Genomic DNA, 21,874 nt, shown 5'->3' with positions numbered 1-21,874 from the left:
TAGAATGTTAGCCGCATGAACTCACATTTATCGTAGCCCTTTCTTGTTCAACACAGGTCTTCTGAAAACCTCTCTCTGTACTCTTAACGTCGTCCATATACATAATACACTTGCCGTCTTTTATATTGTATGTTTATGAAGTTTTGTATCAAACGATGTATACTATATGGAATCTTTAACTATATAGACATGGAAAACCTATATTTACATAAGATCACATTTTCAGTGGAAAGATTTGGTATAAATACGTTTCAATTTATTTCTAGAGATCTATAAATTTCTATCTCCTAGAGTATTTCTAGAGGTCTATATCTTCTAGAGTACTAGTATAATAAGTTGAAGAGAAGTCGAACATACTTTTTTGCGCGTCTTCTCAACCGCCCAGATATGAAAGTTAATCAAATTAATAAATTGTATAAATATTTACCTATGAATTATTAAAAAAAAGAGAGGTGCTTTAATAACAGATACGTACATATTTCATAGCTGCTGATGTGCATAGCATCACATATATTTGTCTTAAATTATTTTTGCCCAACAGCGAAATAGATGCGGATGCGGATGATGCTGCCAATGCTGCAATGGTGGCTCCACACTTGCGTTTGGGGGCAATGCAGGCGGTGGCACGATGTGGCAGAGTTGAAGAGCAGCACAAATTCTGCAGCAGCTGCCACTGCTCCTCCTCCTGCTTCTCCTCCTCCTCTTGTTGTTGTTATTGCAGTTGTATATATATGTTTAATTTGTATATGTTGTGCCCTTTTTATATACAATGTATATGTATAAATTCCTTTTTTTATGTTTGCCGTAAATTTATATTTTTTGGTGCGCGCACAAAAGGCGGAATACAGGCAATTATTATAGCTGTTAATGTTGCTGTTGTTGTTGTTTTGCACTTTTTTGCAATTTATTTGTATTTTTTTTGGCTGTTGGTTGTAATTTTATGTGGAGCACAAAGTAAATAATATCCAGCGTAAAAATGAAGCGACTTCTCTTTCTTTTTCCCCGTTGAACAATTTTTTTTTGGTATTTTATTTTCGACCTTTTTTCGTTCAATTTACAGACAGCGGCAAATGTGTGTGTTTGTTGTCGTAGTTGCACTTGTTGTTGTTGTTGTGTGCATGCTTATTATAATAATTATTATTTTGTAATATTTTTTATTGAATTTGTTCGCTTGCTGATATGTTTTATTATAATAATAGTTTATATTATTTATATAAGGTGAACAATAATTCAAAAGTAACAGCTACTTTTTTAATTATTTTTCTAGTTCTTGTTGCTGTTGTTTCATCGTTTATTTAGCTCTTTATGTTTTAATTGATTGCACTTTTTATTTCTGGTTATGTTACTTTTGTTTTTGTTTTTTGTTTTTGTTTTTATGCCTTGCAAATTCAACTCAACAAAAATATATAAACAAAGGTATTGTTATTGTTGCAGTTGTTTTTGTTGTTGTTGTTGCTGCTGATATTATTTATGTTTCTGTTAAAAATCTACGAATGATACAAAAAATTAAGATTGTGGCTTGAGAGTTATGTGAGGAGCATGACTCTGGCACTAAACACTGCACTTTTGTTGATAAGCTAAAGAATTTTTGTTTGATATACCCGTACATATTATTCATATTTATTGCTGGCCAACTATTTAAGCTATTTTAACTGATTTAATAGATTTGTATAAAGCTTAATCACGTCTACAGTTGCACGTCAGATTGCGTCTGGATTTGATGGTAAACTTCATTCGGTCTATGAGCTTCATAAAAAAATGCAGTGAACTGCTAAATGAAATTAGCAAACGGCAGTCAGAAAGTCCGGCAGGTCCAGCCAGACTTTCTGGCTGGGCTCAGCAGAAAAAACTCTACCGAACAAAAGCAAAAAATTATTGGAGAGGCAAACTCGAGCAGTAGCAGCAAAAGCAACAAAACCATTGTAAATAGTAATTTAAGTTTCGGACAAAAAAGGATGTGCCAAAAACAAAAAACGAACCGAGAATCGTGAAAAAACGTGAAAAATGAAAAATGCGAATACGAACGGAAGGTGAGAGAGGCAAAGAAATAAGCAAAATCAAATGCAGCGCACAATGGTCTTCAGTTTTCTGAAAGCAGCTACTCTTAGCTATACATTAACCCATTGGAAATGAACCCACTGAAGTGGCTGGACGCAATACAGCAAGTTTGTCATTAATGTAAAAATTAATGAACACATATTGGAAAATTCAATGAATTTTTATAAAAATATTGTTTTATGTCTTGCAAATGCTTAGAATATGTTGGCTTCGATCAATTCGATAAAAATAGGCACAAACTAGCCCTAGAACTACAGCCCTCCACGAACTCCCTGCGAAAAAAATATGATTTCAGGGAGTATAGTGCTGATATCTGTCGAATTTAAGCTAATAGATAACATCCATGTTCCTATACTTGTAGAGCAACCATTAAACAACAGCAGCACTATAGATGTGCTTTAAATTCTCCTAGAATGATTAGGAATGTTTTTTTTTTTATTTTCTCGAAACTAATTTTAAAATAAATTGTTGAATTACTAAGAAACGTAATCATAATTGATAAATGAATTAGCATTGTCAACTTGTCAAAATCTTTAAATATTTTTGAGTATTTATCAGATAGTCTTGAGCCCCATATGAGATGGGATGTAGAAAAGAATAAACAATGCCTCAAGTATTCAAAATTATATATATTGAATAAAAATTTTTGTTGCGTTTGGAGGATACTGCACCTAACGCGAATCGACGTTTCAGAACTAATGGGTTAAATATGTCGCTTTTAGCTGCCGCGCAGCTGCAGCTCATGGACAATTCGTTGTGGACCAGCCACAGAAGTTTGAGCAATTTGAAAAAAAAAATGAATTTTTTGGCTATTTAATTTGAGATTTTTTCCAGCATATCTGCTATTTTTTGCATGCTTTTTAGTTTTTTGTTTTCCGTTTCTTTTCATTATGTAGCGCCAGTGCCCGACGGCAAAGTAAATGCCCGGCTAGAGTCAGAAGGGAGATGGAGGTAGGTGCCAGCTACATAGCTGGGGCATTGTCATGACCGAGTTGAGGGCCGAGCCAGGACGGGACGGGCTGGGCCGGGAGGCAAGTGCTTAAGCTGCTGGCGTCTGCTGACGAAAATTGAGACTGACAAAAATTTGTTACATTTGCCACTACTCTGCTATGTGCATAAAAAGTTGAACGGTAGCAGCATCAGCAGTCCCCAAAAAATTCAGAGTACACTTTATTACTCCAGTACTTTGTTTCATTTTTGACTGTTTGTTTGTTTTCTTTCTTTTACAATTTTGTTTTTTTTTTTTTTTGATGATGCTGGTTTTTGAAGTTTTCTGCAGTTCATTTGCATGACAACCTTTTGTGATTTGTGTTTTGTATTATTGTTGGTAGCATATTAATATTTGTAGTTTGAGTTTTGTTATATTTTCGTTTGTGTGTGTTAACGGAATTGGGTATGGTGCTAATGAATTTCGCGCGCTATTTTTTACGAAACGGAACAAAAGTGCAGTGAAAAGTGTAGTGTTGGTGTGATATTGAAATGTTTTTCAATGCGTTTCACACAAATTACGAACTGTGCCGATCAAATTGACTCAAAATCAATTAAAATTTCATTGCACATTTCTATTTAATTTGCTTAAATTTTTTTTTCAATATTTGTACTGCAAATTTAAATTATTAAGAACTTTTTTTTTGAGAATCACATTTTTTGAAATCTATTTTGTCGTTTATTATTAACAATAATTTACACACGCACACACATTGAAGGGGCACATACACACATGCACACGCACACACGTCGCGTCGCGGGCAGTGCAAGTGCAACTATTCAACCAAAAGACCGAAATAAAAATGCATTCTAAAAAATTTCGCGAGTGCGCGAAAAAAACGTTTTCCGCATTTTGCATGACGACCGACAACCGACAACAACGACGACTGCTACGACGACGGCTGCGACGTCGACGGCAGCAGAAGCAGCAGCGGCGGCGAGAGCTCATACAAACACACAGACAGACAGACACACACAACAATTTATGTATGTAAGTATGTGTCTACGTATGTATGTGTGTTTCCAGCGACTTCATTGTGCCGTTGCTGCTGTTGTTGTTCTTGTTGTTGTTGCGCTGCTCTGCTAGACAACACCTCAAGAACAATCAAGAACAACAAAAACATCAGCAACAATAATGACTTGTCAATGAAAGTTGAGCGCAACAAACGCACTTGATAGCGTGCATTGCCCAAAAAACTGAAGTACAATGCGTCGTATACGCAATATATAAAACATTCTTAAAGAAACGCGTTTCGTACAATTGAATGGAATGTCTTCATAATTGCACACAACATTTAGCAAGTATTTGCATAGGTGTGGGTGTGTGTATGTGTGAGACACGACGGAACAATAAACAGCGGCGAAAGTTGAAATCACAACACTATTTCGTTCTAAATGTTATTGTTTTAGGAAAGCATACACGGCTTGAAATTCTATAATTAATGTAGGCACAAATGTTGTATTATTTGAAAATATTATTTAAACATTATATACTGCTTTTAAATTATTTATTTATTTTTATTATATTTTATTTATGATGATTAATGAACAATATGCAATTGCAAAATGCATTTACGATTGATAAACGCGATCGTCGGACGCTACACCTCGGAACGACTCGGGCCGCGTCCGAAAATGCGTTCCGTTGCATATCGGATGCGTTGTGTTTATGCGACTGCCGAAGCCGACTGCAAAATTATATCACAACAACACGAAGACAACGACAGCGACTGCGACAGCAACAGCAGCGACGACGTCGACGTTAGCGCCAGCGTCGACTACGTCAAAAAATTGCATATAAGCGCATTCATACCATTAAAAAACTAGAATGAACTGAGAACTTGACAATGAGCGCAAGATGCAGGAGACAATTGCTAGCGAGAGAGTGCCAGAGTCAGAGACAGAGTCTAAGCCATGAGCCATGAACGTAAGAGAGAGAGCGTGTTGAGTTTTTTGAGTGGCGCGCAAACGCGAGAACTTTAGGAGTATTGGGGTGTAAGGCAAAAGCAGCAACGACAACAACGGTAAGAACATTTAAGCTGAGCGTGTAAGCTCTATTGAGAGAGCATGGCGATGCAACTGCAACTGCAACCGGAGAATAACAACTACAACTACAAAAACAGTAACTGAAAGGCAGCTGCAGCAGCGCCAGCGCGCATTGATAAAAAGCCAGGCGACTTCGACTCTGCGCGCTGCCAAAATAAATAGCCGGTGTCTGTCTGAGTCGTTCGGTTTCTTGTTGACAATTGCATTTAAGGCATAAAAAATAAAATAAACAAGTAAAGCGATATTAAATCCACTCAAAATTATTAGCCATATGCTAACGCACACACACCATGCTAGAATAATACCAATACATGGGCATACATAAATTCACCACATTTTTTGTTGTTTGTGTTTTATTTAATTTGCTCATTGCTGGTTAACAAGCAACGTCACACACACACACACACATATCCATGTGCAAGGGACCACACACATACTCACACACTTATGAACTGTAATGCTAAAGGGATTGCATTGTATTGCTTAAAAAAGGGAAATCCTCTGATAAAATTTATGAATTTGGAGTGAATAATAATATGAAACAGTTATTTTTAAAAAGATTTAATGTGCATTGTATGTAAATATTATAGGTCCTATTGAAAATAACAGGCTAAAAATGCAGCTGTTCACAAATGACATCATTTATCAGTTTTATTAAGAAATCATAATAAAAGAAACTTTTCATAAAATGAATTTTTGAGTTGAAATATTTGCTTTTGTTGTTGACTCTGTTTGTATTTATAATGGACATGTTTTTGATTGATTTCTCCCCAAACATAAATGTACATATGTATTTTGCTCTCAAAAATTAACCCAATCTTCAAATTCACTCACAAAAAAGTAGTAAAAACACGCATCAGTTTAGTTAAGCGCAAAAACTGCATTTCCTGCTCATTAACTATGTTGAGTTTCAGTCTGAATTTGTATGTGCGACTGGGGTGAATTTCCCCAAGCGCTGCCGACTTTTCGCTGCTGTGGCGCAAGCAAAGTAACTCACTCAGAACTGTGCTCAACACTGAGTGCTTTTATTGTGTTGTTGTTGTGAGCGTGAAACGCATTGTAAATGAGCGTAGATTTTGGCTTGACTGCTTTTTTATGCATTTCATTTGGGGTTTCATTTTATTTTTATTTGTATTTGTTTCATCGCCACAACAAATCTGAACTTTGGGCTGACTCTTGCTTGTGTGCTAAGAAAAGTAAATAAACGAAAACTGTAGGCGTTTCGAAAAAATGCAACTGATAGTGGACACCACTTACATTTATAATGCGCTTCTAGACTAAATGCGCAGTAAGTTTTGCCAAAATGTCAAACGTGATATTTGCTGAAAAGTCTACGATACTGATGACTAACTTTATTGGATTTATATAGATAAAAGCGATTTGGTGGCATTAGTGTCATTCGCTTTGTTATGCATTTTGAGGTAAAAATCTTTATACACTTTTCATTTCATTTGCTTGCATATGAGTACGTAATACTCATACACTTACAATTACAACAACAGTAGCAGCAGCAACAAAAACAATGTGCGGGGCTTGCGTTGGCGGCAAATAAACGACAACGACCTGATAGACGCACGTTCAAGGTATTATCTCATAGATGCACACACACACAAACACACGGACACTCATGTTTATAAGCACATATGCGTCTGGTTAGCCCTTGCTCACAACTACATGCAACGACAATACAGCAACAGAGGTAACAACAACAATAAGCAACACATATACTTGTACGCAACAGTTGCAAAGTCATAGCAGCAACTGCAATTGCAACTGAGACATCAATCCGACCTCGACGCACAGTGGGACTAAGAATAGAATAAAACATTTTCAGTGACACTTAAAATAGTCTATCGCTTAAAGTAATAGGAACGTGTAGGAACAAAGAATGTAACTCATAGAAAGAACCACCATCGACATCATATTCAACAAAGTCGTGTAATAGTTTTATTCAACATTCTAATATCTGAAGACTAGTAATACATACTTGTAAGGTAAAAATTGTGCCTCTGAAATGGAAATGTTTCAGATAAGTGTAAATCATGGGGGAATCTTATCGTAGCTGCAATTAAATATTTTTCAAGTTATAGTATGCCTTATATGTACTTTGAAATGATAACCATGAGAAGATGAATTGTTATAGATTAAGTTCAGTCATCGTTACTTAGCTTTACCTTAATTTCTTAATTATTGCCTCCAGAATGGGGACTGTCTGGAGAGCTAATATACTTTTCAATAAAAAAAAAACTATATTTTGAAGATTGAATTTAATGGTTTTGATTAAAAAAATAGCATTTAAAGTACTGAAGAGCTTGTGCAATCAAAAATAGTATTTAAATACGTACTTATAATTTCAGACACTGTGCATTGCGTTCATTGATTTATCGCCATTTAAAATTATAAAATAAAGAAAAACAACAAACAATATTTTAAAATTACATTGCGAAATTGAACGATAAGAGCATACATATACATAGTACATACATATATATACGTGTGCATATGTATATAGTACATATGTATGCTCGCTGTTATCATTACACAGCGCAGTTTTGTTTACTTTTCAGCAAAGTTAGCAGCAGCAAAAAAAAAAGCAATAGCAGCAGCAATAACTGCCACAAAGGCAACGCATTTTTTTTGTTGCTACACGAAAGTTATTGAGACATTCGGATGTTTTTTTTTGCAACGTCTTCATTGAAACACTTGCAAATGTATGTGTGCGGGTGTGTGTGTGTGTGTAACGGCATGGGTGCAATAATTTTTTTTATTCGCAACCTTCCTTTTTTTGCGCAAGCTGATAATTTTAATCAATTTTTCTTGATTTTTATTCATTTATGGCAGCCAAGTACTATATGCAACTTTTTTATATTTAATTTATTTTGCAATTGTTTTTATCAGTGGTAACCCTTTAGTTCCAATGCAGCTGCAACTAGCCCCTAGCAATAATTGTGAATCATTTGTGAGCTGAAGGTGTGATTTGCCCATGAATGCTCAGTGCACTTAGAAATTACGAATAGAAACAGCCAATATTTAAAAAATAATCGAGGCCCTTTCCCAAAGTGCAGTGGTCACTGCGTCATTTTATTTTTACTTTATTTAATAAATCAACAAATATAATAATATAATATAATATTATAAAATAAAATAAAGATATTTAATAATACAACTTTATAATTTCAACTTAAAAAATAACGAAAAACTATACAATAGCTTCTTTTATTTGACATTTGGCCAGCTATGCCCCGAATAACAGCTAAATGTGGTCAGAAACATTATAGACCTAAGTGGATAAAAAAAGTTAGTAGAGAAGGAAAATTAATTCTACTTAACATCTAATTAAGCATAATGAGCAAGAGTAAAAGGAGTAAAAGCGAAATCTCCTACCCGGTGGAGGAAAATTTTAAAGCCAGTCCGGCAAGCTTTACCCCGACTCGCAGCAGAAAGTGGTCAGAGATTTCCCCGGAGATACCTATAAACGATAAATTTTATAATGCAATATAAATATTGCTGGACTGATTTTGTGCCACTGACTAATGAGCAAAAGGCCAATGAAGATCGCTTGTCATGGAGAAAGGTGGTGCTAGGTCAAGGATGACCTTCCACAAATACTCACTACATTTCAACTTGCCTGAAAAGCAATACAATAAACTAAACTATATTCAAGCAACTAAATATTATGGTGGTTCATATTATGATAGCAATCGTTTTGTTATCTTTATTGGTAAAGCAATAAGCTTGAGCGTTTTCCATTTCATTGACAAGAAAATAAATGTCTGCTTTAATCACAGCCCCACGCAAATAAAGCGATTTAAAAAGAGTTTTAAGATGTTAAGAATGTTATTGTATTACCAGATTGTATTGCAACCCTTCTAGGCTACGAATGTTGGTTGAAGGTTGATCAAATGTAGAACAGATAACATAATATGAAATGCAAACAGTAGGGTTGATCAAGACTTCTTTGGAATAAATATTCTACTATTGTGCAGAGTAAAGGTTCCGCAGTCGAACATGACCTCTTGGCTCACTTTTAGGTAATTTGATTGGAAGTTTATTTTTGTTTAATTACATTACTAATAAAAATCAATAAATGAAAATATGCTTCACTATTAATAGACACCTTATAGTAGTATCTGATAGTATAATGTTTAGCTCGATGTAACAACCATTTGTCGCAGCCAGGCGCATTATGTTTAATCAACAATATATGACAGTGATTTGAAAATATAATTCGCACAGAAATCAATCGTTGTGGCATTTAAACGAAATATTTGCTTGTCAAATTCCTTGGCAATTCTTTTGTTGCCATTCGACCTAAGCGCACCTGCATATCACGTATACGCAGTGTTTTACAACGACCACTAATATTGTTCTGGCAGCTCAGTCTGTCTGTTGAATCTGTCTGCTCTCGCACGGCTCCCCTCCAAGCACTATTGTAAATTCATTAGAAACTCTCAACTGCTTTTTGCTTCCGTGTAAATGTCGCAAGAACAACAACAACAATATGCAGCTACTAGTCAACAAGTTGTTGCCGGGGGGCAGGCAGCTCCCGCCGCCGTCGATGTCGCTGTCTCTGCGGCTGACGCTGCCGGTGCTACGACATTACCGTTCCGTCGCCATTTTGGTCAAATTTCAAGGCAAACTTCTGTCTGTCCGGGTGGATGGTGTCTGTTGAAATTCATTCTTTAGCATGTTTATGCTTATAATTTCGTTACATTTGATTAGTGGCCGGCACAAATGGCATTTGACTCTCGAGCGTTTTGATTGCGTTTTCCACAACAGAACAACAACAACAGGTAACTGGATTGGCAGTTTTCACGTTTTTTTTTTGTCGTTATAACTGTAGTTGTTGTTGTTACGAGTCGCAAATCGAATTGCGGCGTGCGGTTTTTTCAATGCGTTGTCAACCTTGGGCAAGCGTAGAAATTGTGCACTTGGATTGCTTGTCAATATTATTTGAAATTTATAGCACACGATTCGTACATTAGTGCAAAAGTCTAGATACAAAAACAACAAGTGGCCCCGCATACTCGTATGTGGCGCACTGAGCCACGAAGCTCTTTTTGATTGCATTTCGCAAGTGCAATTCTTTTCGCTCTTAATTAAAAAAGAAAAAGAAACGGCACCTAATAAATAAAAAAAAACACCGAGCTAACGCCCGCTATTAAAATTCATGCCATAGACCAACGTCTAATGCATTTTCAATGTATTTTTACAAGCTGTGCACTGAATATTTATCGATTAGTCTTCGCTGTTCGTTGTCATTGTCTCTGTGTGCGTATCCCTATGTGTGTGTGTGTGGCAAACAAAGACGCTGGTAAGCTGCAGATAAAACGGAAGTACAGTTTGTAGTGCCCACACAAAAGCAATTCCCACTACCACCACCGAGACATAGTCACAGGAAAAATGTGAAAAAAATAAAACTTCAACATCACCGCAGCCAACTTCAAGGAGTTGCTTTGGTTGTTGTTGTTGCTGCGGCGGCGGCATATCAAAAAAGAGCCACAAGTGCCACAAGCGTTGACTGAAAAAGAAAATAGTGAACAAAACCAAATATTGGTATATACAGTAATTACAGCTTTTAGAGAAAAAAATTCTACAAAACTGGATATGTCCTTTGTCAGCTCGAAAGTTAGACTAATTAGTGTGTTACAAATAAATTCATGTATCATCATTGCATGAGTTTAGGATAGAAATAGGATTGATTGTACGTTAAATGTCAAAAACTGTAACACATCAATAATTTCTTAATATTTCCTATTCCGATGAATTGGATTTTAATTAAACAAAACACTTTAGGAGACAAAAATTTAAGCACTGTTTCCGCTAAGACCATCTTAAAAATGCAATGTAATCATAAATTTGAAGCTTTTGTGTTTTAATTTATTCTATATATTTTAAAAACATGCATTCATTTTATTTAACAAACTGCTATTGCCTAATTAATTAATTAATTAATTAATTTTGTACGTTATTTTTAAACTAATTAAAAATAACATTAACATTTTTTAAAATAAATAATTTTTTTTGAAAATTGTCTTTTTTGTGGATTGAACAAACTTTTCATATAAATAAACTAACAAAGTGACGAAATGACTTGGACAAAAGAGCAAAATGAGGTTCATAAAGTTAAATATTACTTTCAAGTGTTATGTGAATTCATAAAAATTAACTTTGGCAGACATTTCCGGTACGATTAAACGTATTTTTTTTATTTCATGCTAACAAAAGCGCAAATGAAATAAAACCCTTATTATAGTATTTACTATGCCAGATGACAACCATTTCTGTTTATTTTTTAAAAGAACACAGAAGAATAAAATTAAAAGCCTTTAGAATTTTAGATTTATCAACGTTTTGTGTGTAATTCTCAGGCTTAGATGAATCTTCTACAATTTAACAATTACGTACAGTTGTCCTTAAACTATGATTGTCTTCATATTCGATTTTTTTATTTCCATTCGAACTATTTGAATATCCATACTATTTGCCTCAACTTCAGATCGCACAGCTCTTGTAAGTAAACCATTATCAGTGAAGGGAGTGCCATTAAGTTATAAAATGTTCGAAATGTTAAGCAATTTCCACTGTACTTAATAATGTGCCTGGCCAGCGTGTCAAAAAATGGTGGAAAAAAATTGGTAAAATGAATTGAATGAGAAATCGTTCAACTTTAATGCTGTCATCATTGCAGTTTCTGTCTCCGGTTATTTCTTTCCACACACTTCAGTTACGAAGTGATTTTATTTTTTATTGTGCGCACAGCAACGAAAGATATATATTTTATGTATCCTATGTATATAGTAGTATGTATAAAGAATGAAAAATGACGAAAATGCAGCAAAGCAACATACAAAATGAAGAAGAAAAGGCACGGATACGGCAAATAAAAATCTTCTTTTCTTTATCAGACGATTTGGATTGGACTTCTACTTAGGTTGGGATTCAATAGAGCCATTTGGAGTATGTACATTTTTGGGTGTGGCTCTTTATAGAAAAGGGGCGAAAAAGCAAGACTGCAGCTGTACTTGTTGCCCATATTTTGATTCTAAACATGTCTAACACAAACAACAAGTGGTTGACTGCTTGCTTTACACAACTGTTGCCGTTGGGGAAGCACGACACCATACATGCATGTAGGTGTGTGAGTGTGCGTGCGTGTGTGCATGTGTGTGCCAAAAATTTCGTAGCGGAATTGCCGAAAGTGAGTGGCAGAGCATCCTGTCGGCAGGACTTCGTTGCCGACGCCTTGTTAGAGCGTGTGAAATACACGGTTTCTTTTGCATACTTTTGTGCGTCACAAATGCCACTTGTTGGCCCTTCATGTGTGTGTGTGTGTGTGTGTATGTGTGCGTGTGTGTGCCAGACTTATGCAACAAGCGCACTAGTTTGTTGCTATTCCTGTTACATCTGCTGCTTTGTCTCCTGCTGCTGCTCCGCTCGTTATTGTTGTTGTGTAACGATGTTACAAAGTCAAACAGGAACGTCTTTCGTTCCACGTGTGTGCACGTGTGTGTGGTACATTGTTCGCTATTGTTGACTGCGACTACAACCACTACCTATTCGCTCTTCCCATGTCCTACACATGTTTGTCGGATTGTCTATCTTCACAACTTTGCTTGTAAAATATGCTGCGGACAATTTTGGTTGAAAGAATTTCCCATATACGAATGAAATTGCTCTGGTATAGTAACTTTTATATAGAAACGAATGTATGTTTTCAGTTTAAAGTTTGGCTGCTAAGTTTCCGACTTTGGGCACTTTGCCCCACGTGGAATCTGCCATTTTCTATTTTGCAACTTGTTGGCTTTTAATAGTTTGCAAAGTGTTGACTTTTGTGGCTTATTGGATGTCACGTTGGACAAGGTTTCACATAGCACTTTAAGTTAAAGTGTTGGTCAAAGAAGTGGTTTATTAATTTTATTTTCATCAATATTGAAAGAAGCTACTCAGTTAAAACGGAATTAGACGCATAAATACAATTAATTCTTAATAAATTATTTATATTTTTAATTTTTTATGCTACGATGATGATGGTAGCGCCGTGATTCGAACCGAGTCATACTCAGGAAACGAACTCACATTATGGGATTCCTGTTAGCTAGTTGAGCTATACTAGGCCCCAACAAATTATTGATATTGATTACAAGTGAAGAAGTTATAATTTTAAAGTACTCATGTTTTATACTTTTCGTAAAATGTTAAATGGCACAATAATATAATTTTCCACTGAACGTTGAAAATTTGACAATTTAGCTGAAGTTCTATAGCGCTCAATGTTTTCTTTGAAAAGCCAGTGAGATTCCTTTATGAATATTTGTGAAAGTTATCTGAAAGCTCTTAATTAAGAGTTATTTGCAATAAAAATTTTAATCTACTGCTAGGTCATCCAGTGTGCTTCGCTGCGCTTAGTACTTTTTAGACACTTTACATTTCAAATTATATTTTCTTCTTGTAGACGAAATATCCTATTTTCTATTGAAAATTGCTGCCAGTTCATCGTAATTTAATTTAATTTAGTTTAGAACGAATAGATATAGTAAGCGACTTTTTTATCAGACTTTATACAATCATAATTGTATACTTCTGATTACCGACACACACTTTCGTTCAACACTTTAAGAACTAACTAACTCTTGACGCTCTATTTAGGTTTAATTTTTTGTCAGTCTTACTTTTTACGTACTTATCCACAAAGTGTTGATGAAAAAATACGAACAAATTTTTGAAAAAAACTAATTCGCGATTAAAGTATTTGAACGATAAATAATTGGAATAAAAACTATCCTATCTTTTAAGTTAGTCCAAATTATAGATACATCGGCTCAGTATTTTACTTAATTACATTTTTTAATTTATTATTATTATTTTTTCAATTTCCATTCAGACCTTAAGCAATTCATATATCTCTATTTATAATCGTTTAAATATTTTCAGTTTCTGTACGGATTTTAGTTATTTTTAGTTTATGAATTCATCTTAAATAGGATGCATTCATAAGCATTCGTGAATATTTTTTTCTTAAAACACCCTTGCAAGTTCTTTATCAATTACTTTGTCTTAAAAGAATGTAAAGTTTTGACGCAGAATACACAAATTTTAAAAAGTGGAGCATTTTGTAATGTTTAAATTAAGAGATAAAATTAGTAAAGAAGAGGATACTTCCTCACATTTGGTAAATTTTGTGAGCACAGTTCAATAGAAAGGATAATTTAAGACAAGGATTAATATTAGCTATTAATATTTTTACTTTTTACATCACTAAATAACTTATGTTTACTAAATATATTTAATCTTAAAACTTACAAATTTCTTAAGTTTTGTAAATCACTTACCTAAAACAGCAAATCTGTTGTATTTATTTCCATTTTAACTACTTTATTTAAATACATATTTTGGCTCACAATTAAGACTTCACTATTAAAGTTTTTGGTGTCTATGATGCATTTAATTTTGTCCACAAACAGAATTTGGTGGAAGGTCTGTGCCGACAGTGTCTTTAATTAAATTTGCACCCAGACAATAAAAAGAGCAGTTAGCGGAAATGCATTTTGCGGCGGCTGCGGCAGGAGACGCACAAAAGCACACAACACTTTTGTCACTGATGCCAGCGCACACACACACACTCACAAGCACAAACACAAACATAAACACATAGAAAGGAGACGACGAACACGATACTGAAGAGCGTGTGTGTTTGTGTGGGGCGTAGTAACTCAATGGAAGTCAAACGGTAAACGGCGAACGGCGAACGCCGAACGGCAAACGTCAAACGACAAACGTGAAAGGGGCGCAACAGTTGGCGCCAATTGTTGCGTCAGTCAACACTCAAACATTCACGAGAATGTCACAATGCCACAAGCTGGCAGCAGCAGCTGCTGCTTGATTTTTCCATTTTGGCATTGATTCAGGCACACAAACAAACACTGTTAGAGGGCCATTCAAATTTACACAATTAAATGCGGGCAGGTAAAGGTAGAAGTGTCACTTGGATGAAGCTGTTGCTTCTGTTCCTGTTCGTGCTCCTGCTTCAGCTCCTGTTGCTGTTGATGCTGGCGATGCTGTTTCTGCTGCCGCTGCTGTCGAAAACTAGTTGTCGTCCTGTTGGTGGCTGCTGCCAAACTCACTTGTTGCACAATGGCTCACAAATGCCGCTGCTGTTGCACAGAAATAGTTGCTGCCAGCGTCGCTGTCGGCGTCGACGCTGCAACAGCAACAGCAATAGCAGCAGAAACAGAAAAAGCACCAACAACAACTGCAACTACAACGAATTCGACAAAAATGTCAGAGACGACACCCCAAACTAAAAGGCAGCCCCAACCAGCGAACCAACGAACCAACCAGGCAGCCAACCAACCGAGTGCAGCCAAATGTTGGTGCAAAACTCAAACCCAACTCAACAGCCAAATGCTGGGCAACACCAACGCACGCACACACACACACACACACACACACACACACACACACTATATATATATATATATTTGCACATATATATGTGCTATAGAGACTCACACTCCTACACTAGACATAGCACGGCAAAAACTACCAAAAGCGAACGATGGCAACGGCAAAGGCAACGGCAACGGCAACGATGTCGACGACGACGAAACTTTTTTCGAGCACACGAAACTTTTTCAGCACGAAATAAAATGCAGCAACAACACAGCCCCCCGCCTACTGTGGCATGCCACCCACTTTAACGTGCAGCGTGCTATATTTTTTTATTCACCATTTTGTTTTTGTATGTTTTGCCGTTTGCTGCTCACACTAACACACACATTCACAGAAACACACACCACACACACACGCGACTAAGCCTCAGCCTCTGCCTCAGCCCTAGTCTCACCCACACCCACATATAATGTGCATTTTTTTTGTGTTTTTTGTTTTTGAACACTGCATTTTGCCCAATGTCCTTAACGCCATATTGGCGCACACTTCGTCGCCAGCAAAGGCGTTGGCGTTGGCGTCGGGGGTCGGCGTCGTCGATGTCGTCGTTATTTTCCTCCTTCCTTGCTCCTTCCTCACCCCATCACCTTCGTCCGTGCCTTCTCATTCTAACTTTGCGCTTTTTCGTGCTTCCGCTTCATTTCTGTATTTCTTTTTTCTAGGCATGCATAAAATGCCAAGCAAAAGTTTAGTCCAGCAGGAAGTTAGTTCATCCTACGGCGCATATTGTTCAGTTGTTACCTTAAGGCTAAGAACAAACAATGATTTGCCACACACACATACACGCACACACATCCACACACGCACACCTTCGAGGAGCAGCAGCAGCAACAGCAGCGTCTGCCGCCTTCAAGGGCTGCGCTGTTGGCTTCCTGCCGGCTCAGAGCTAGGAAAGCTCACACTCACACACACATACAAGGTCGCACCTACTCCCTCACACTGCACGTTGCATTTCCCTTACTCCTTGCCACCATCAAAAATGCACGAAAGAAAGAAAAAATGCCAAACGGGCGCAAAAAAGTCGACTATGGAAAAAAGAAAAAGAAAAGAAAAAAAAAAGAAAAAAAATGTTGGCAGGCAAGCCACCCAAAAATCTATTTTCCAATTTCTGCACTGAGAGCGCCACCCAAAAGTGTGGCATGCATCCACAAAACTAAACCGGCAGCCGCACACCCACTTGTAGCGCTTCTACACACACACACACACATACGCGCACGCACTCACACACACACAAACATAAACGAAACGAGCGCACGAATTTGAGGCACCAAACTTGGCGGCGTCCTTGCTGCCAGCCCAGCGTTGGGCAGCCCCACACGAAGGACGATTGCAGCTCCTTCGCCAACACCGGCCTCGTCGTCCTCGTGCACGTCGTCAGCGTCAGCGTCATCGCCATCGCCATCACCATCGTCATCGTCGGCGTTGCTATTGCCACAAGCGTAAAAAACAAAATATAAAAAAAGAAGGAACTAGCATAGTGGAAGCGGAGAACTCGTAAAAATGTAACCTAAAAACCGCCAGAAAAAATGCGCTGTATGTGCGGCGCACAACAGCAGCAACAGCAATAACAACAATAACAATAATAAGGACAACAACAAAGAGCACGAAAAAATGTGCAATGGAAGCAACAAAAACATAAGAAAGGGGAGCAAAAAAAATGGTTGCTGCAGAGCGCGCGAGCTTGGAAAGTAGGTGGAGAGCTCATTGCGTTGCAGAGTCCATAAAATGTTTGGCAAGCAGCAGGTTGGGTTGGGAAGTTGCCCAACTCACACACACACAAACACACACACACAGACACACACAAATACACAGCTGTTTGTTGCTGCCTGCCTTCGTCATCGTCGTAGTAGTTGTCGAGGCAGTCGCTTGTTGCATCCTTCTGTTGCCGCAGCGCATAAAAATTCCTTACTCCTTACAACAATGACGAGGATGAAGGAGACGCATGTTTTAGTTCATTTTTGTTGCTGTTGTTGTTGCTGCTGTAATCGAAAGATGCGTTTGCACTGCACCCAATATACAACACGTTTCCTATACATATATTCTGGGTTGGCGGGCAGGAGAAAGGAGGAAGAGATAGTTGTGTGTGTGGGCATGTGGTTGTATGTATATATTTTGCCCGCAATATTACCCAACACCTGCTGCTTCGCTTTTCTTCGCAACACACACACACAGACACACACAAACCCTTTGAAATGCTCCGACACTTTCGCTCTGCCGTTTAGCGCCAATTCGTTGGCTCTCGCTTCTACGCTTTTGAAGATTTTTTTGTTTGGCTGTTTCTCCTGTTGCTCTTCCATGGTTGTTGTTGTTTTTATTTGTTGGTAGCTTTGTGGCCAGGCTTTGTTTTCTACTGCGCTTCTCTACATGATGTGCATATTTTCTTAATAATATTAATAAACACAGCAAACAAAAGTTAAAGTTGTTAATATGTTTAATCAGTTTACGGTAAAGTGTGAACATTTAACAAATGGAATAATGCATGTAAATGTAATTATGGAGTTTCATTTGAGGCGCAGCTTTAGAACATTAAAAAAAGTACGACATTCCAATCTAAAAAAAAAAATTATAGTATTTTTAAACTGTAATAATCTGCGATTAATCAGAAAAACAAGACTGAGATTGGCAAACGGGCCGACAGACAGATATTTTTGACAATTCTGCTAATTTTACTGAAACTGCTTAGCATAACAACAATTAAAAGCATGTGTGTTCTTCCATTAATTAATAATAATTGTTGTGCTTTTAAAATATAATACAGATTAGAAAGATGAATAAGCTAAGGGGTGAATGGCTCTAGACTCTTCAGCTATACTAGCTTTATTTTAAACGAAATTTAGCTCCAAGTCCCCTTTCCAGTTTTATGCAAATGAACCGTTTTGTCGCCTGAAAATTCGAACCCACGCCCAGCAGACTCCACAAGTGGTATATCCCATTACAATCACACACAGTGCCACCATTGATTGAGCCATTGCTAGGCACAACCGCCCAGCCAAACAACCCGTGCCACGAAAGCCAGCGGAGACAGCAATCCAAGCCACCGAACCACCTTCTCATCTCTAGCCAGCGTCTTCTTTTCGATCAACCGAAAACACGAGCATCGTTGGGGGAGCGAAGAAAAAAATTGGTCGTAGAAAACTCAACACTCTGCTGTCCCCCCATCTCCACCAACACCGCCATTAGGCAATGGCGGGCATACGAAAATCGGCCACAAAAACAGCAGCAACTGCAGCAGCAGCTGCGACTGCGACGGCGACTGCAGCTGCGACGGCAGCGTCGATAGCGAACACAGCGACGACACAACAACGATTGCTGCACTTGCTCGCTTCTCGTTGGCTTTGAGTCATCGTGGGCAGCGCTTTCGGTGGCGGCATTCGGCTGTTTTTGCCTTTTCGGCTTTCGGCAGCAGGCAGCAGTCAGCATTCGGCAGCATTCGGCATTTTTATATTGTGCGATATATTTCGTAGGGACGTGCAATGCTCCCTCGCTCGTCCTACCACATAGCCAGCCAGGCGCCTTTATGAGAATGTGTGTCTGTGTGGGTGTGTGTGCGTGTGCTTAAGTGTGCTTCGTTATCTCGTGGAGCACTTCGTTTTGGGCACACACGCACACACACGCACACACACTCACACACATACAGCGACACTTGCAGTAAATGCAACCCACACACACACACACACACACATACACATACAACTTCAAGACTAAAACTAAACCCAAACCCAACCACAGTCGAAAGCCAGACAACATTTTTTTTAATATATATACATACATATATATATATATATATACATATGTATGCGTATATATATATATATATATATATATATATATGTATATATATATGCTGCCGACGGGTAAAACGAATCCCCAAAGAGGAGGCAACAGCAACAAAAATTGTCGCTGGAAAAATGTGTTAAGGGTTTGAGTATGCTTTGGGGTTGGGGTCGTCGTTGCTTTAGCTTGCTTTTCGTAATGTCAACGTCAGCATTGGAAGCCGCCTCTGCCTCCTTATATATACATATATACGTGTCTGTGTGTGTGTGGGAATGTCAACTAGAAACAAGGACGATAAGCATTATGGAGCGCATTGAGGAAGTAATTGAGTGCACGAGACACAGACGCGGGCAAGGACGAGGTAAATAGTACTTGGCATGGTGTTGCTTGTGGGCAGAGTAAAAACCAAACGAGACCAAAAAACAAAAAAAAATATAAAAAACAAAAAGAAAACAACAACAAAAGGCATTTAACATTTTAATGCAGGTGGCAGTGGGGGCAGGGTTTGAGGCTTCGGCTTCGGCAACGTGCTAAACGTGCTCAAAAACCGAAATGAGTGTTTCATAAGGCAGACGCATACACTCACACACTGCATGCAGCAGGCGCAGCAGGATAAGGCAGGCTTGCCTAGCTTGGCAGCTGGACAGCTGGACAGCTAGGCAGCTGCAGCACTGAAGGGAAAGAAGAAGCAGCAGCAGCAGCAGCAGGAAAAAAGCAATTTATGTTAATTTTTCTTGGTGTTTGCTTTGGCTGGTTTGCTTGAACAGACTTCGTGGGGTATTTGTTTTTTTTCTTCATCTTTTTATATATATATACATATGTACCCGTATATATGTATGTGTTTCGAGCGGCCCGTTATATACCAGGGATAAGCGCAGCTTGCTCTATTTCAAAACATATAGTTACTGGACAGCAACTTATGCTAATTAGAATACGTAATAAACTGATGCCGGGGAGCTCATGCTCTATAGGAGAGATTCATCACGAAAATCTGAAAAGCTAGTCAAAGTTGACATTCCCTTCAACATGCAGATAAGGTTTTATGTTTCCTATTATAACATCGTTTCAAGAAAACAGCTTTCATAAAATACTTTTAGTGAAAAGTTGTATAGAAAATCATGGTAGAACTAATGCCAAATGTAAATATAATCTGACAAGATAAGAAGGTAAGCATGCGGGCCTAAATTCCCAATTTAGACAAAGTCAAACATGTTCATAAATCGGTCAGCGGAGTTGCGGAACAGCCTTCCTTTCTTTAACATAAGACATCGATTAAAAGGGATTTGAGTCATCAAACAATACTTTCTAAATTTTTTTAGTTTCAGTATGTATGTATGAATGTGACACATAAAACAAAAATATTAACTTTTCAAACTATAAAAACAAAAAATCTTAGAAAGACAAAAATATTTTCTATATACAATATTTCTTGCATACTACCCCTCACTAGGCCGACAGTTACTTTCATTGCCCACTGCCGTTCGAAACGCAAAGAAAAAACCGATGCAGTCCAGATATAATTAAAGGCATAAAATCGCATTTTAAACATATATCCTACCGAGCAGGAATATAACGAATATAACATATACGTATTTTTGTAATTTCTAAAGGCTTGTTTATTCTTTAACTTTATTTAGTTTACTATTTTTCGTAATGATTTATTTTTCTTTTTTTTTAAGTAGGCAGCTTTGTTTGTCTATGAATCAAATAAATTAATACAACTATTTATTTTCAATCTTAACTACTCTCTAAACAAGCATCTACGAGTGTGTATGTAAGTTCCTGCAAAATCTGGATCTAGATCGACATGAGTCTTAAAAATCCGCATATACATTTCTCAATTGATGACCCATTTTCCTCTCCCTCTAGTTTCTATAAAGACGATTTTAATATTCTCGTAAAATTTCTTAAGCTGTCAAATTTAATTCATGAATTATACATATATATAAATATGTATATATATATATATATATATATATATGCCACTAGTTTAAGAATCGTTTCTATAGCTTCGCTTCATCTCAGCTTATTTTAATTGTCCTTAAACTAAATATAAATACATGCCAATGAAAAAGAACACACGCTGAACATTTGCAAGTTTCGGTCTGTAACAGGAAATATTGCATATTTCGCCGATTTTAATATACTGTACTATAAGCGAAATATTTCACATTTAAGGCCTTTAAGAATATTTGTAGTTTTTGGTTTCAGGGAATCTTTTAAATGAGTTCTTAAAACTGCAATTTCATTGTGTATGGAGTACAGTAGATATAATCTCTTGCATACTTTTACATACGAGTGTATGGGTGGCTTCCATCGTCTCAAACATTAAGTACATTTTATAACACCCTTGCAAAGGGTATAAAGAATATGGCAAAAAATGTGCACTTATACTAACGCAATTTTGCGGAGCCATAGCCATAGCCAAGAGGATTTGCTGGAAGCAAAGGTAGTATCAGGCGCAAGGAAGACACAAGCACTGGAAAGGGACGCCGACGTTGCTGGCACGTAACATTTTTACAGTCTCTAGCTACATATCTATGTATGTGTGTGTATATAA

General features: G+C 37.3%; 1 protein-coding gene across 1 annotated transcript in view; it reads right to left on the bottom strand.

Moving 5' to 3' along the window:
* Positions 1-576, bottom strand: part of LOC115620732 — a 55,904-nt gene extending 55,328 nt beyond the window's left edge. Inside the window, exon 1 of the mRNA XM_030514118.1 lies at positions 476-576. Coding sequence (XP_030369978.1) covers positions 476-500 — 25 coding nt within the window. The 5' untranslated portion in view covers positions 501-576. The remainder of the gene's footprint in view (positions 1-475) is intronic.
* Between the last annotated feature and the right edge of the window lie 21,298 nt (positions 577-21,874).

Source organism: Scaptodrosophila lebanonensis, unplaced genomic scaffold (assembly GCF_003285725.1).
Source record: "Scaptodrosophila lebanonensis strain 11010-0011.00,11010-0021.00 unplaced genomic scaffold, SlebRS2 tig00000024-arrow-pilon, whole genome shotgun sequence".
NCBI classification, from domain to species: domain Eukaryota; kingdom Metazoa; phylum Arthropoda; class Insecta; order Diptera; family Drosophilidae; genus Scaptodrosophila; species Scaptodrosophila lebanonensis.
The sequence above is the reverse complement of the archived record's forward strand: the minus strand, read 5'-3'. Positions and strand labels throughout refer to the sequence as shown.